Below are 13,060 nucleotides of genomic sequence, written 5' to 3'. Positions count from 1 at the left end.
TGTGACACAAGAAAGCTAGTTTACAGATGAGGGAGGACACATTCTCAAGTGAGGCAAGGTGATGGACCTCAAGCAAAGCTGGGGAGATGTGCAATGAATGAGCCACAGTCTCTCCCTTCAATGAGCTTACCACCTTGTATGGAAATGAGGGGAGGGAACTAACATAGTTCAGAGTAAGTAAAAAACTACAAGATACACCTTTAGGGGAGTCCAGAGGAAGAAGGATTTGTTCATCTGGGCAGGATGCCTGAGGGCTTCTTGGAGGAGGTGTGCAAGCGGACAATGAGGACATAAATGGAAGGAGCTTTCCATAACCATCAGTCCCTCAGCTCCCAAAGCTACCAAAAGGCCCAGCTCTTCTCCCTGTCCCCCTGTTCCATTTCATCTGGAACGGGCCTGTTTCCAAAAGAGGACTAGCTCAGCCCAACCCTTCTTTCCTCTGACACATTCCTCCAGCTGCTGCTTGCCCTTCCAAGCCCGCGCAGGCACATATGGGAACTTTTCACCAGGGCTCAACCTGGTGCTTTTACGGGGAAGAACCTGCGTCATGGTGCATGGTCGTACAAGGGCTCCCTTTAAGGGAGTCCAGTCCTTCTCTATTGGACTGTATCAGGGACAGCCCCACGCCTGCACCAAACTAAGATGTAAGGGACTCCCCACCCCCACCAGCAGCCATCATAAAGGTCATCACTCCTCTCCGGGCTTCTGAGAGATGAATTTGCTTCCACTCCCTCCTCTCAAGTGCGCTCCTCAGGGCTCCCACGGTCATTCCCCCACCTCTTCCTCCTCAGTGCTTAAGGCTCTGCAACAAGGGCTCACACCCTCACTCTTGGCATCTGTGTGACCTTGGACAAGTAACTGAACCAACATCAGTCCCAGTTTCCTTATCTGTAACATGGGGTTTATAAGAACAACTCGGTCTCAGAACTGCTGTCAATCAAAACAAGATAGTGCCAGGAAAGCATTTTACATAGAGCCTGGCACGTAGTAAGCTAACAAGAAATAGCTATCATCATCGTCACAGGGATGATGATGGTCTTAGTGATGGCGATGGTGGTGATGTTGGTGGCAGTATAAACTTGGGCTTGAGTAGCACTGAAATACCCTCTCCATTCTCTCCCCCGACCGCCACCCACGAGCCTGGGGCCGGGCCACACGGTCGAGACACATGCGTCATCCTGCCGTGGGGTGAATGCAGGATCTTCAGGCGGCGGGCTTTGGAACTGCCAGGCGGTGATGCCCGGACCCACCTGGGCGGTCGCGGGTGACACTAATTTTCTGATGGAGGAGGCCCAACAACCAAAGACCCTCACCTCCTTCGTACCCATTCTCCAGGTATGGAAACAGACAAGTGGCCAAAGAACGCAGCAACTGCGCCTGCTGCAACACTCGCCCAGGGAGTCAGGAGAGCGTCCACGTTGCCCCTGCCAACTCTCCTCCAGGTGCAGGCAAGCTGTGCTGCACTTGGTGGCGGAGATAACAGGTTGGCAAACCAGGCCTGGGAAAAATCTCCGCGTTTCCCCGCGCAAACCCAAGCCCCTCTTCCCAATGCCGGTGAGCAAACAACCCACAACCTCTCAACAACTTTGTATATTTCACTATCACAGGGCGCACGGCCTCAACTTCCCCTCTAAGCCGCACTCGCAGGAGAAAAGCGGGAAATCGAGTTGGGGGGCGGGGGAGGCTCTGCAGGCCGATCCCCTTTTCTGGGGGCGCCTCCGGGAGGCGCGTCCCGTCTTACCTTGTCTGACGGCTTTGAAGGTGACGGCCTCCTTGCAGCTGTCGATAACTCCCAGTACGTCATAGCGGGGTAAACCGGACACCCGGATCCCCTGCACCTCCAGAAGCAGCTCCCCCTCGCCCAGCCGAGGGCCCTGGCCGCCGCCGGGAAGCCCCGCCGCCTCGGCCGCCGCCACCGCTCCGACATACGGAAACTCTCCGTTCTCCGCGCCCCCCAGCACCGTCACCCCCAGCTCGCCCTGGGGTCCCCGCTTCACGGTGCATTCGTGAATCCTGCTAGTCCAGTGGTTCTTTTTCTGGATCACTTTCGACATGATTACTTACGCCCCTCCTCCCCCCCAAAAAAAAAATAAAAATAAAATGAGAGACAGGTGCCTTCCACAGCACAAGCCCCCAAGCCCACGCTGCTTCAAGGGAGAGACATCTCCCCCCAAATAACGCAACGGGAGAGAGAAACTTGGCAGATTCGCTCCCTGCACACACTCGCGCACTCAAGCCATCATAAAACAAACTTTCTGGGCTTCCCCGCGAGCCCTGCACAGGCGCCCGCGAGCTTTGTTTGCATTCCGGTGCCTCTAGGTCCACGTTCCGGCGCCTGACCGTGCTCTCCGGGACCAGAGTCCACTCTGCGCCGCTTGGGTTATTTTTTTCCTTCCTTCCTTTCTTTCTTGCCTCTTAGAAATGCGGTGTCTCCTCTTTGCCTCCCGCCTGGCTCGCCTTTCCTCGCTGGCGGGCTGTTACTGAGGGTTAGGGAAGCCCTTCCAGCCACTTGCTGGGATCCCTGGATACGCGGTTGCGGAGCGCGGCCGGGGGGGGGGGGGCGGGAGGGGCGGGGGAGAGGGACAGGAGGGAAGTGCCTGCGTCCCCTTTAAGCAGATACAAAGGCTCGGCTTGTTTTGTTACAGTTCATTCTATTCCGCGCCGCTGAGCGCAGCGGCCGGCGAGAGGAGACGCGCGCGCATGCGCCCCGCGGCCGCCTGCCGGCCGGCCTGCCCCACCCCGCCTTCCCGAAGGGAGAGATTCCAATGTGCTTCCCGTTGGGTCCTAAAGCCGACCTACCAGAAGCAGGCAATTTTCACCCCACCTTCACACACCCCTCTCATTCCTCCTTTTCTTTCAGTGCCCACGCCTCGGCAAATCCCTTTGGGAGTTTGTGGGATGCGCAAGTATTTTCCTCCAACCGTTTGCAACTTTTGAAAACATGGGCAATCTGGCTTTGGCATTTTAAAACCGTTTCAAACAGGTGGGGGTTGGGGAGCCTCATACACACCCTCGCGCTCACACTCACGCACACACGCACGCACTCACGCCGCCCTAAGCTTTCTTACCGCCCTCGGCCAGTGGCTGGCCCCGCTGTCGGTCACCGAGCCCACACTGTCTGCCGCCTCTCCCCCGCCCCCGGCCGCATTTCCCTATAGTATGCAGTACCCGACCCCGAAGCTTCTGTCCGCCGCTTGCACAAAGCCCTCGGGTTCGGCTCCTGGAGCGGGGTCTGCCCGTGGGTTTGTGATCGTGTGGAGGGGGACCGTGAGTGTACCCTGGGTCCCCCAACTGGAATCCCTGGGAGAGTCACACGCTCACACACACACACACACACACACACACACCCTTAAACTTTGGGGCCAACTTTTTTGGACACAGGGGAAAACTATAGGTGAGGGAAAGAAGCCAAAAGGCAAGAGGGGGTTTGGGTCTTCAACCGAAAAGGGGTCTAGCTCTTTAACTCCCTCGCCGGGAGAGACTTCTGGAGCCAGGCATCTGTCTCGGGCTCAAGTTCCTGGCTAAGCTGGGCAGCCTTTGGACCCTCCCCAGGGCCAAGAGATAAGGATCACTTCTGGGTCTGGGATCTGCACCCGAGTCCTGGCGCCCGCGGGGGCGTGGGCGCGGCAGCCACCTCTCGGAATTCGCAGCCCGAGGGGGGGCTGAGGTAGAGCCGGTTTCTATCCCTGCTAGGTTTCGGAACGTGCTCGGGGGCTGCGGGACAGAAAGAATACTCTGCACCGGCAAGGCTGCACTCCCCACATACTCCCCAACTGACCTGGGCGATAGTCTCCCAAACATTTTCTTTCCCTCAGTGATTTATAACTTGTTTATTCATCTTTGGTCACAGGAGAGATTTCAAGTGCGAAATAAGGGAGGTGAGTGTAAAGGACTCAGAAAGAATGCGGTGCTGCAGAGGTCACGGTTGAGAGCCGGGTTCTGGGGTTTAGGTTCCCACCGGTCCAATCTCTGTGTGACCTTGACCAAGCGCCGGGACCCCTCAGAGCCTTCGTTTCTCCCTTGTTAAGTAAGTATAACAATACCTCACAAGATTCTTGGGAGTATTGCAGGGAGAACACTTGTAAAGTGGCATATAATAAAAACTTAGTAGTATTAGGAGTAATAGTAGTAGTTGGAAAAATTAGGAATCATTTGGGGTTTCAAGTTAGATGATGATAATTCCTCCTCTCATTTCTAAAGCTTAAAATATATAGGCATACATTTAAATATTTTAAAGCACTGCTTGTAGGGTGGAAGAATGTTGCTGTTTCTCTCTTGAGATATCCAGAACTGAAAAATCCTTGTAGTAGTTGTAAGAAAACGAAGTGGCCAGTTTTCCATGGCTCTTCTTGGTGAGGGAAACTTTGTCTTCAGCCTCTCTTCCTGGAAGATACCCATTTGTTTCCAACTTGACTGAATCAAGACGAGTGAGAGATTCAAAAGGTTCATTCCCAAACCCAAACACACATCCAGCCAGTCAGAATCTTAGGGATGGGTTCTATCATCTGGACTTCGAAGGTTCCCCTGAAGTGGTGCTGGTATACAACGTGAAGACCATAAGTCTAGCATCTTGATTCCTGAGCGTTTTTTACATCACAGACCCTTTTAGGAGAAGAAATCTGTGGTCCACATCTTCCTGTAGAGTGTAAGCTCCAGGAGGGCAGTGAAGTTTGGTTTACTGATGCATTCCCAGTTCCTAGAACAGTGCCTGGTACCTGGTTCATGCTCAAGTATTTGGTGAGTGAATCCTTCCCCCCAAATGCACATTTTTGGGTAACACCTTAGACTGAAATCACAGATTCCCCTACAAATCACCGGTGAGCCTGACCTTGTATGTTCCTCACTTCCGCAGCCCATATTCTAGGATTGCTTGCCAAGAATTCCCCCACCTGCCTCCAATCACTGGTCCCCTACCTCCTACCTCACTCCCACCTGGAGGGGTCCAAAGGATGGGCAAGACCAAGTGGTTTGCGATTCCTCCCACTGGCAGAGCACCATCTTCCCTCTCCAGGATTCCACGTGTTTCTGAGTCTGAGAAGAGGAAAGGACTTGGAATTTAGCCCACTTCCGATTTTAGATGTGGAATAACCCCCCCAAGAAAGAAGGGATACCGAAGGGTACAGACAGCAGGGTGGAGAGAGGTATAGAGAGACATATTATAACCCAGGAACATAAAAAGAAGTAATTTGAACCTCCAATGCAGCTAAGACTCAATTTTTCCAGACATTAAGTTTATGATATTTCCAGGCTCTCGGCTCCTCCTCTGACACTCTGTCTGCTCTGTTTCTCCTGGTCCAGTTCCTGTGTCCCAGATTGGAAACAACTTCAAGGCAGAAATCATATCTATCCTTTTCCAACCTTTGAATCCTCAGCACCTAAGCCCATGCCTTGAGGGGACTGTGCATCAGACACACTTAATGAACGAATGCATGAATGCATGGATTAAGTGTGATCTTAAACTGGATAATATATGGCCTTCGACATGAAGCCCATTCAGATTCGGTGGCTAGAACCGATTTATAGATTGTTATTTTGAAAGAGCTTATAGTTCTCTTGGAGTATATTTTTCCTGAAGAGATGTAAAGTGGGATCCTAGTGTTCTGGCTTCTCTCACTTACGTTATGACTTTGACAGTACATTCCAGTGGACAAAATAATGCCATAAAACATCTAGCTTGGAGGTTTACCATGTGTGCCAGGATAATTATGTGCGTTATTTTATTTAATCACTGCAGCAATCGTGTGAGGTAGGTATGACCTTGACTTGCATGAATGGCCTTGATTTTACGATTGAGGAAAGTGAAGCTAGGCAAGTACAGAAACTTGCTCAAGAGCTTGGAAGTGATAAAGTTAGGATGTGAACCCAGAGGCACAAACCAAAGCCCATTCTCAGAACCACTGCACTCTGAAGGTGTAGGATGTGGCCATCCACCGTCTAGCATATTTGGGTACCAGCATTCTTTGCCTCCTGAATCTGCCACATAGTGTGTGCATATCAGTTAAGTCACCTTGCTATCTCTTCCCTTGAAACTGAAGGAATACAGCGTTCCACTCCAGAATCCAATCTCCAGTTCCCCTTCCGTAGGCTCTGAAGATTGAATAATTTACTGTAACGTAAAGAGGATTAATTTGCAAACATTTCTAAAGTGCTTGGAGATCTGTGGGCTCCGGTATAGGCGACGTGCCAAATGGCCTTATACTGTTATTGCGGAAGCATTTCAACAGTGAACTCTTAATAAACACAGTGGATCGAGATAAGTAAACTGTGACACAATAAACTCTGCACAGATTATGATTTAATTTTCATATAGCTAGTTCAACTAAAGGGAAGAAAAAAAATCCACAAATATAAATTGTACATTGCTTTTCTTTCTCACAAATAACATTTCCTTTCAAAGTTTTCTAGTTGTAAGTAAAGAAATCATTATTGTAGTCTAAAGTGGTAACTTACCTCCTTTTTCTGAAAATGCGAAGATGGGAGATAAGTTCGTTGGTGTGGGGCAAAAGAGGACATGAAAATTGGTTATCTTTTAGTTTCTGAAGAATGCCATTGAGGTGTATATTATAGATATCAAGGTAAATATTTCATATTCAAGAAAGGTAACTGATGCCAAACTGGTAATTTAGAGCAGAAGATCAACAAAGGAGGTTAAAGCCCTTAGTTCAGATCGAAGGAAACAGACAGTGAGGGCAAACTTTCCACGTCATCTCCTGGAGGGGCTTTTATGATTCACTTGATAACTTGTTCTTTTCCTCACAGAGAGGCAGATGGGTTTTTTCTGACCATGGTACCCCTCCCTTTAGTCCTTTCAGCTAAGCAAGAATAAATAAAATTTTAATTCTTGTGACCTTTCAAGACATCACATGTGAACTATTATTTTAATACCCCAGAGGAGGAAGAGAGTTTAATCCTGGCTAATGTTCTGGTTCACTTCCATGAGAAAAAAATGAATATTGGTAACTGGAAGATTTGAAATTCGACGTTGGGTCCAAGAAAGCAAGAGAAACCGAAGAATTTATCGTGGGAATCTCTCCTAAAATTTCCAAAATGTTCAGCTGTAATGTAGCACATCATCCTACATAATTCCACTGAACATATACCTCATGATATTGTTAATTCCTTGAGAACAGGGTATTTGCATTTTCTTCCTAATAGATATTTGTATCTCTTTTATTTCATCTCCCACCAACTCTATGAAAATATAGTAATTGGAACATGGTAGATGCTTAAATAATACAGGATTTTATTATTGAAGGTGTTCACTCACTCTATGTCTTCTTCTTTATTGTATGTTTTTAACAATTTATTGCATGGAAACTGAACTGAATGAGAGAGAAGGAAAATACACGTTGAAATCAAAGATGGAATGCCCATATTTTTAAAAATACCCTAGTGATGTAAGTTGTTGCAGAACAATTTTAAAAATAGGTAACTAAAAAGGCAACATTAAATTTAGTTATTCAAAATTGTATTACCACAAGGGACTTCCCTGGCGGTCCAGTGGTTAAGACTCCACACTTCCAATGCAGGGGGCCTGGGTTCGATCCCTGTTCGGGGAACTAAGATCCTACCTGCCCTGGGGCGTGGCCAAAAAAAATTGTATTACCACAAGATAAGCACTTTCTGCATTTGGGTGTATCTCCTCCTGGACTTTGGTCAATACAAATATATACACGTGCACGCAATCTACTTTCTTAAGTTGTCTCTCTCTCTCCCTCTCTCCCCATTTGGGATTTACAGTTAATTTATGGAATAAAATAATCCTTTATACCTTTTATTACTTACCAATATACTCTCAATATTTTCTATTTGTTAAATATAAACCTCTATTGATCACTTTTATTAGCTCAATAATATTGTATTCTTTGAATGTTCCAAAATGTATTAAACCAATGCCCTATTAATGATCATCTAGGATTTCGAATGGGGGTGAAGTAATTATTTGTATTAGGATGTTTTGGTTGCCAGTGACAGAAGCCTAGTTGAACTAGCTTAAGCAAGAAAGGAAATGTATTACTCCATATAACTGGCAAGAGTGGAGATGAAACTAGTTTTCATCAAGGCTGGATGAAGAGGCTCAAGCGATGCCCTCAGCTTTCTCTCTCCATCTCTCAGTTATTTTTCCCTCTATGTTGCCCTCATCCCCTCCTACTACATACAGATTGGCCTTCTCCCGACAATCGGGAAAGATAGCCACGTGCAATTTACATCATCCAGGTTTAGCAATCCCAAAATAAAGGAGATTTTTCACTAGCAGATGGGAAGAGCAATGAGAGAAATTTCAGTCTGTATTAAAGCTTTCAGTTTCAATTGTGGAGAGTAGACGGAGTCTGCCTACTTTTCAGTAGCTTTGAGAATAAACACAAGTGAGTCACAGACATGATTGGCTGCCTGATCAAGCCTGGCAGAGTGTGTGTGGACTTGAGACGACTCAGGGAAACCTCTTTAAAATGAGTTCCTCTACAAATTCTGATCGTGGTCACCTCTTCCACAGTTAACTAAGAGTTCCAAGAATTCAAACGTAGCGTGAGTTTGATTTCAATCGAAGCTGCAGTGGTTGGCCCACACGTTGGTAGCTATTTTGAAGATATTCTGAAGCTGGCAATAGTGCAGAATTGTACCCTTTACAAAGGAAGCCAGTCAAGTGTTATACGTGTTTAATACAGATGGTTTGTTAAACTACATAACATCAATTTCAAATATTCTGAAGTGAATCTTAAATTTTTCTGAAGCTAAGCAAAAAAAGAAAATTAAATATTCTAAGATGGCCCATGACAGTTGGTAGATTGTTTTCATTCATTTGTTCATTCAACAGATGTTGATTAAATACTTATTTTGTCAATTCCTACTAGGCACTGATGGTACAGCACTAAAAGACACGCTATTTTCTTTGCTGGAGGAAGCTTACCTCCTAACTGAATACTCACTGGATACAGAGACAAGGAAACATACCAGTTCAATAGTGTTGGGTAAGTTCAGTGCCAGGGAACCTAGGGTGATCCTGGTGGACATGTCTTTGGGAAGGATTGTAATTCACAAGTATGTCTTCAGAAACTAAAGGTGCCATGGTTAGAAGAACTTCTTGCATCCTCCACCTATAATTTATTTTAATAGTATTTTAATAAGTGAAAGACAATGTCCAGTTTTATGATAACATTATGATACTTAAAGGTGTGCTTTATGGAACCATTCACTGAGTTCCCAGCTGGTTACAGGTGCCCACAGTGTGAGTATATGGTTCCATAAAGGACAACTCTGTCTTGCCACAAAGCCGATCCAGCAAACACTAGGCGGAGTTTTAGAAAAAGACTCAGCAATCTGGAATCTGAGCAACCTTGCTCCTTGAACTGTACCATCTTTGGAAAATTGTTCCTCATAAAACCTTGTAGGCAGATGAATGAGGACCCCCAAAAATGTGTTATTCACTTTCCAGATTTAGCACATTCCTGGAATTTTAAACTCCTTTTTGTGGACTGTTGCCCAGGTGAGGGGAGGCTTAGCCAAACCGGCAGTGGTTATGAGCAGCATCCCCCAGGGAATCAGTGCCCAAATTTGGCGCGCTTGTATCGTGAACATTCCTGACACTCCTGGCTGAGAAATTCAGCTTGCCTGAGTTTGGGTACCCCAAGGATTTTACATGCAGCAGAGAACTGCTGAATTAAGCTCAGTGTTGGAAGACATTGCAGTTTTAATCATTAAGTTGGTTCCCTGCTTCAGTGAACTTAAAAGCTGGCATATGCTTGGGAATGTTTCTGCTTCCAAACGCACAGCATGTGCATTTTTCAGATGTTTGACCTTGATCTTGTGACCTTTCCTCTAAAATCCTGAGAGTGCTGGGAACACTCACAGCTGAGTGATGGGAGCAAAACTAGACGGATAGCAATTCTTTCTTTCTTCTCTCTCTCTCTCTTTTTCTTTCTTTTTTTTTTCCTTCGCTTAAATCTCAAGTTACTCTGTTTTAGACTAGACCCCTAGTCCAAATAACTTCCCCTTCAGTTATTAATTTTATTTTAATCTATCATTTCGGTATGACTTTACATTTTGAATTGATACCACTAAAGCCTAAAACTAGTAAAGCTATGTGATCCACCTGCTAAGGCAAGCTGGCATTTACGACACCGCTCTCCAGATAACCTTCTCTAGGTTAATGTTTTCAAATTTTTTGATTGCTGTTCAGAATAAGAAATGCATTTTGTTTTACCACCACATATACACGCATAAACATGTATATAAATAATTGAAACAAAAGTTTCAAGAAACCATATTTATACTTTTCATAGGGTGCTCTATGCCTTGGGTTATGGCCCACAGCCAAATTTATTTCTTTCCCTGTATTACTGACAAGCTAAGAATGGTTTTATGTTTTTCAGTGGTTAAAAAACAAACAAACGGGGCTTCCCTGGTGGCGCAGTGGTTGCGCGTCCGCCTGCCAATGCAGGGGAACCGGGTTCGCGCCCCGGTCTGGGAGGATCCCACGTGCCGTGGAGCGGCTGGGCCCGTGAGCCATGGCCGCTGAGCCTGCGCGTCCGGAGCCTGTGCTCCGCAACGGGAGAGGCCGCAGCGGAGGGAGGCCCGCGTACCACAAAAAAAAAAAAAAAAAAACAAAAAAAACAAACGAAATATACTGAGACATATTTACAATATGTCATGTGCTCTTCTAAATCTTTGCATTTATTAACTTGTTAAATCTCCGGTGGTTAACATATTTTGAGGGACTGCTCAGTGTGCAGGATGCTTTGGTAAATGCTTTCAGTGATGCACTTACTTAATCCTCTCTACCTTATGAGGCAGGGAGTATTAGCAGTCCCACTTAATAGATGAGGAAACGGATGCTATGTGACTTGCCCAGGATCACACACCTAGGAAGTGGCAGTCGGGATTTAATCTTAGGTTTCTCTGCTTCCAGACTTTTGATTCTTAATGCTATTGATGTTTGCAGCTTTGTGACCACAGCTTAACACATAATATGGGCCCAATGCTTATTTGAAGAATGAATGAATACATTTATGAATGAATGAAGGATGCAGAGATAGAATGATGGTATCCCATAAATCCTGACCAACTATGGGAACACAGATAAATTAGGTGATTGCTTGGTGCTTTAAAAAGCAAGCAAGCAAACAAACAAACAAAGTAAATCCCTCATTTATTGAGTGCTAAATACTGCATTTAAGTGCTTTCAATACATTTTTTCAATTGACCCTCATAATGACACTATGAGGTAGATGCTATCCCTATTTCGCAGAAGAAGAGACTGAGGTTCAGAGAGGTTAAATACCTTCCCTAAGACGACATGACCGGTATATTTAGACCTGGTGTGACTAAGACAGACGATGTTCTTAATTACTGTGCTATGTACCATCATTTATTAATTTCTAATGTCACTGTAATACTATCTACCCCATGATTTTGTAAGCAAAATAGACAATGTATCAGAACCTTCATCAATAACTATAATATTTTCCAATGACATATTTCTCTATCAAAAAGTTAAAAACTCAAGGTAGAAGAAGTAGAGGAGGCAGAGAAATGCCTTCCAGTACATTTGATATGGAGATTGTGTTATTAAAATGTTATATAATTTTTGCAAATATCCTATAAATCTAAAATTCTAGATTATTTATTATTATTTATTCTAGAATTAAATTTTTTTAAAAGAACAGTATTAAACACATGAAAAAAAAATGTTTAACTTCATTAGTCATTAGAGAAATGCAAACTAAAACCCCAGTGAGATACTACTATACCTCCACTAGGATGGGTACAATTTTTTTTTTCGTGGAAGATAACAAATGTTGGTGTAGATGCAAAGAAATTAGAACACTTATGCATTGCTGCTGGAACTGTAAAATGATGCAGACACCGTGCAAAACAGTTTGATGGTTCTTCAATAAGTTAAACATAGAATTACTATACCACCCAGCAATTTAGTTCCTAGGTATATATATCCAAAAGAATTGAACACAGGTGTACAAACAAAAAGTTGTACATGAATGTTCATAGCGGCAATTTTCACAATAGCCAAAGATGGAAATAACCTAAAAGTTCATCAAAAAAATTAATGTATGAAGAAAATGTGGCTATCCATACAATGGAAAATTTTTCAGGTGTAAAAAGGAACAAAGGACTGATATACGCTATAAATAGAAGAACCTTGTGAACATGACGTCAAGTGAAAGAAAACAAATACAAAAGACCACATAGTGTGTGATTCCATTTATCTGAAATGTCCAGAACAGGCAAATTCATAGAGATAAGAAATAAATTGGTGGTTATCAGGAATTGTGGGGAGGCAGGAGGAGGAGTGCTGGTTAATGGTTATGGGATTTCCTCTTGGGGTGATGAAAACGTTCTGGAACTAAATAAAGGTGATGGTTGCACAACACTGTGAATGTACTAAATGCTACTGAATTGTGTACTTTAAAATGGTTAAAATAGGGAATTCCCTGGCAGTCTAGGGTTTAGGACTTGGTGCTTTCACTGCAGTGGCCCCGTTCAATCCTTGGCTCTGCAAGCCGGGAGGCCAGAAAAGAAAAAGGTTAAAATAGCAAACTTGTATGTTATGTGAATTTTACCTAAATTTAAAAACTCATTCTGACACCATTTTAAAAAGGTAGCATACTAAAATAATATAGAATGTGCTGGGATATACAACTTACAAAGGAAAAAATTTAAATATTACATGAAATACCAGTACTCAGTACAGCATCCTGATCTAGAGTATGGACTTTCAAAACTGGCAGCTCTAGAATCAAAGCCCTGTGCTGTCACATAATGACTAGTTATCCTTAGGCAAGTTTTAAAACCTGTATGAGACTCGCTGTCCTCACTCATCAACTGTGTGTAATTGCTGTTAGTTATAATGTAATACTTTTTTTTTTTTTTTTTTTTTTGTGGTATGCGGGCCTCCCTCTGCTGCGGCCTCTCCCGTTGCGGAGCACAGGCTCCGGACGCGCAGGCCCAGCGGGCATGGCTCACGGGCCCCGCCGCTCCGCGGCACGTGGGATCTTCCCAGACCGGGGCGCTAACCCGGTTCCCCTGCATCGGCAGGCAGGCGCGC

The 13,060-nt window shown here is 45.0% G+C and overlaps 1 protein-coding gene and 1 long non-coding RNA gene across 10 annotated transcripts in view; one reads left to right on the top strand and one right to left on the bottom strand.

Moving 5' to 3' along the window:
- Nucleotides 1-2,666, bottom strand: part of MAGI1 (membrane associated guanylate kinase, WW and PDZ domain containing 1) — a 651,320-nt gene extending 648,654 nt beyond the window's left edge. For 5 of the 9 annotated variants that reach the window (XM_024123825.3, XM_024123827.3, XM_055079512.1 and 2 more), the window contains exon 1: nucleotides 1,742-2,660. In XM_024123825.3, coding sequence (XP_023979593.1) covers nucleotides 1,742-2,054 — 313 coding nt within the window. In that variant the 5' untranslated portion in view covers nucleotides 2,055-2,660. Of the gene's footprint in view, nucleotides 1-1,741 lie in introns of all 9 variants that reach the window. The other 4 variants (XM_028478783.2, XM_028478784.2, XM_028478786.2 and 1 more) reach the window with 3 other exon arrangements.
- Nucleotides 2,667-3,192: 526 nt separating this feature from the next.
- LOC102991920 (uncharacterized) overlaps nucleotides 3,193-13,060 on the top strand; it is a 12,168-nt gene continuing 2,300 nt past the window's right edge. The window contains exons 1-3 of the long non-coding RNA XR_447720.3: nucleotides 3,193-3,267; nucleotides 3,851-4,027; nucleotides 8,853-8,969. This is a non-coding gene — a long non-coding RNA (uncharacterized lncRNA). The remainder of the gene's footprint in view (nucleotides 3,268-3,850; nucleotides 4,028-8,852; nucleotides 8,970-13,060) is intronic.

Source organism: Physeter macrocephalus, chromosome 18, assembly GCF_002837175.3.
Source record: "Physeter macrocephalus isolate SW-GA chromosome 18, ASM283717v5, whole genome shotgun sequence".
Classification (NCBI taxonomy): domain Eukaryota; kingdom Metazoa; phylum Chordata; class Mammalia; order Artiodactyla; family Physeteridae; genus Physeter; species Physeter macrocephalus.
This window is presented reverse-complemented; position numbering and strand designations above follow the sequence as displayed.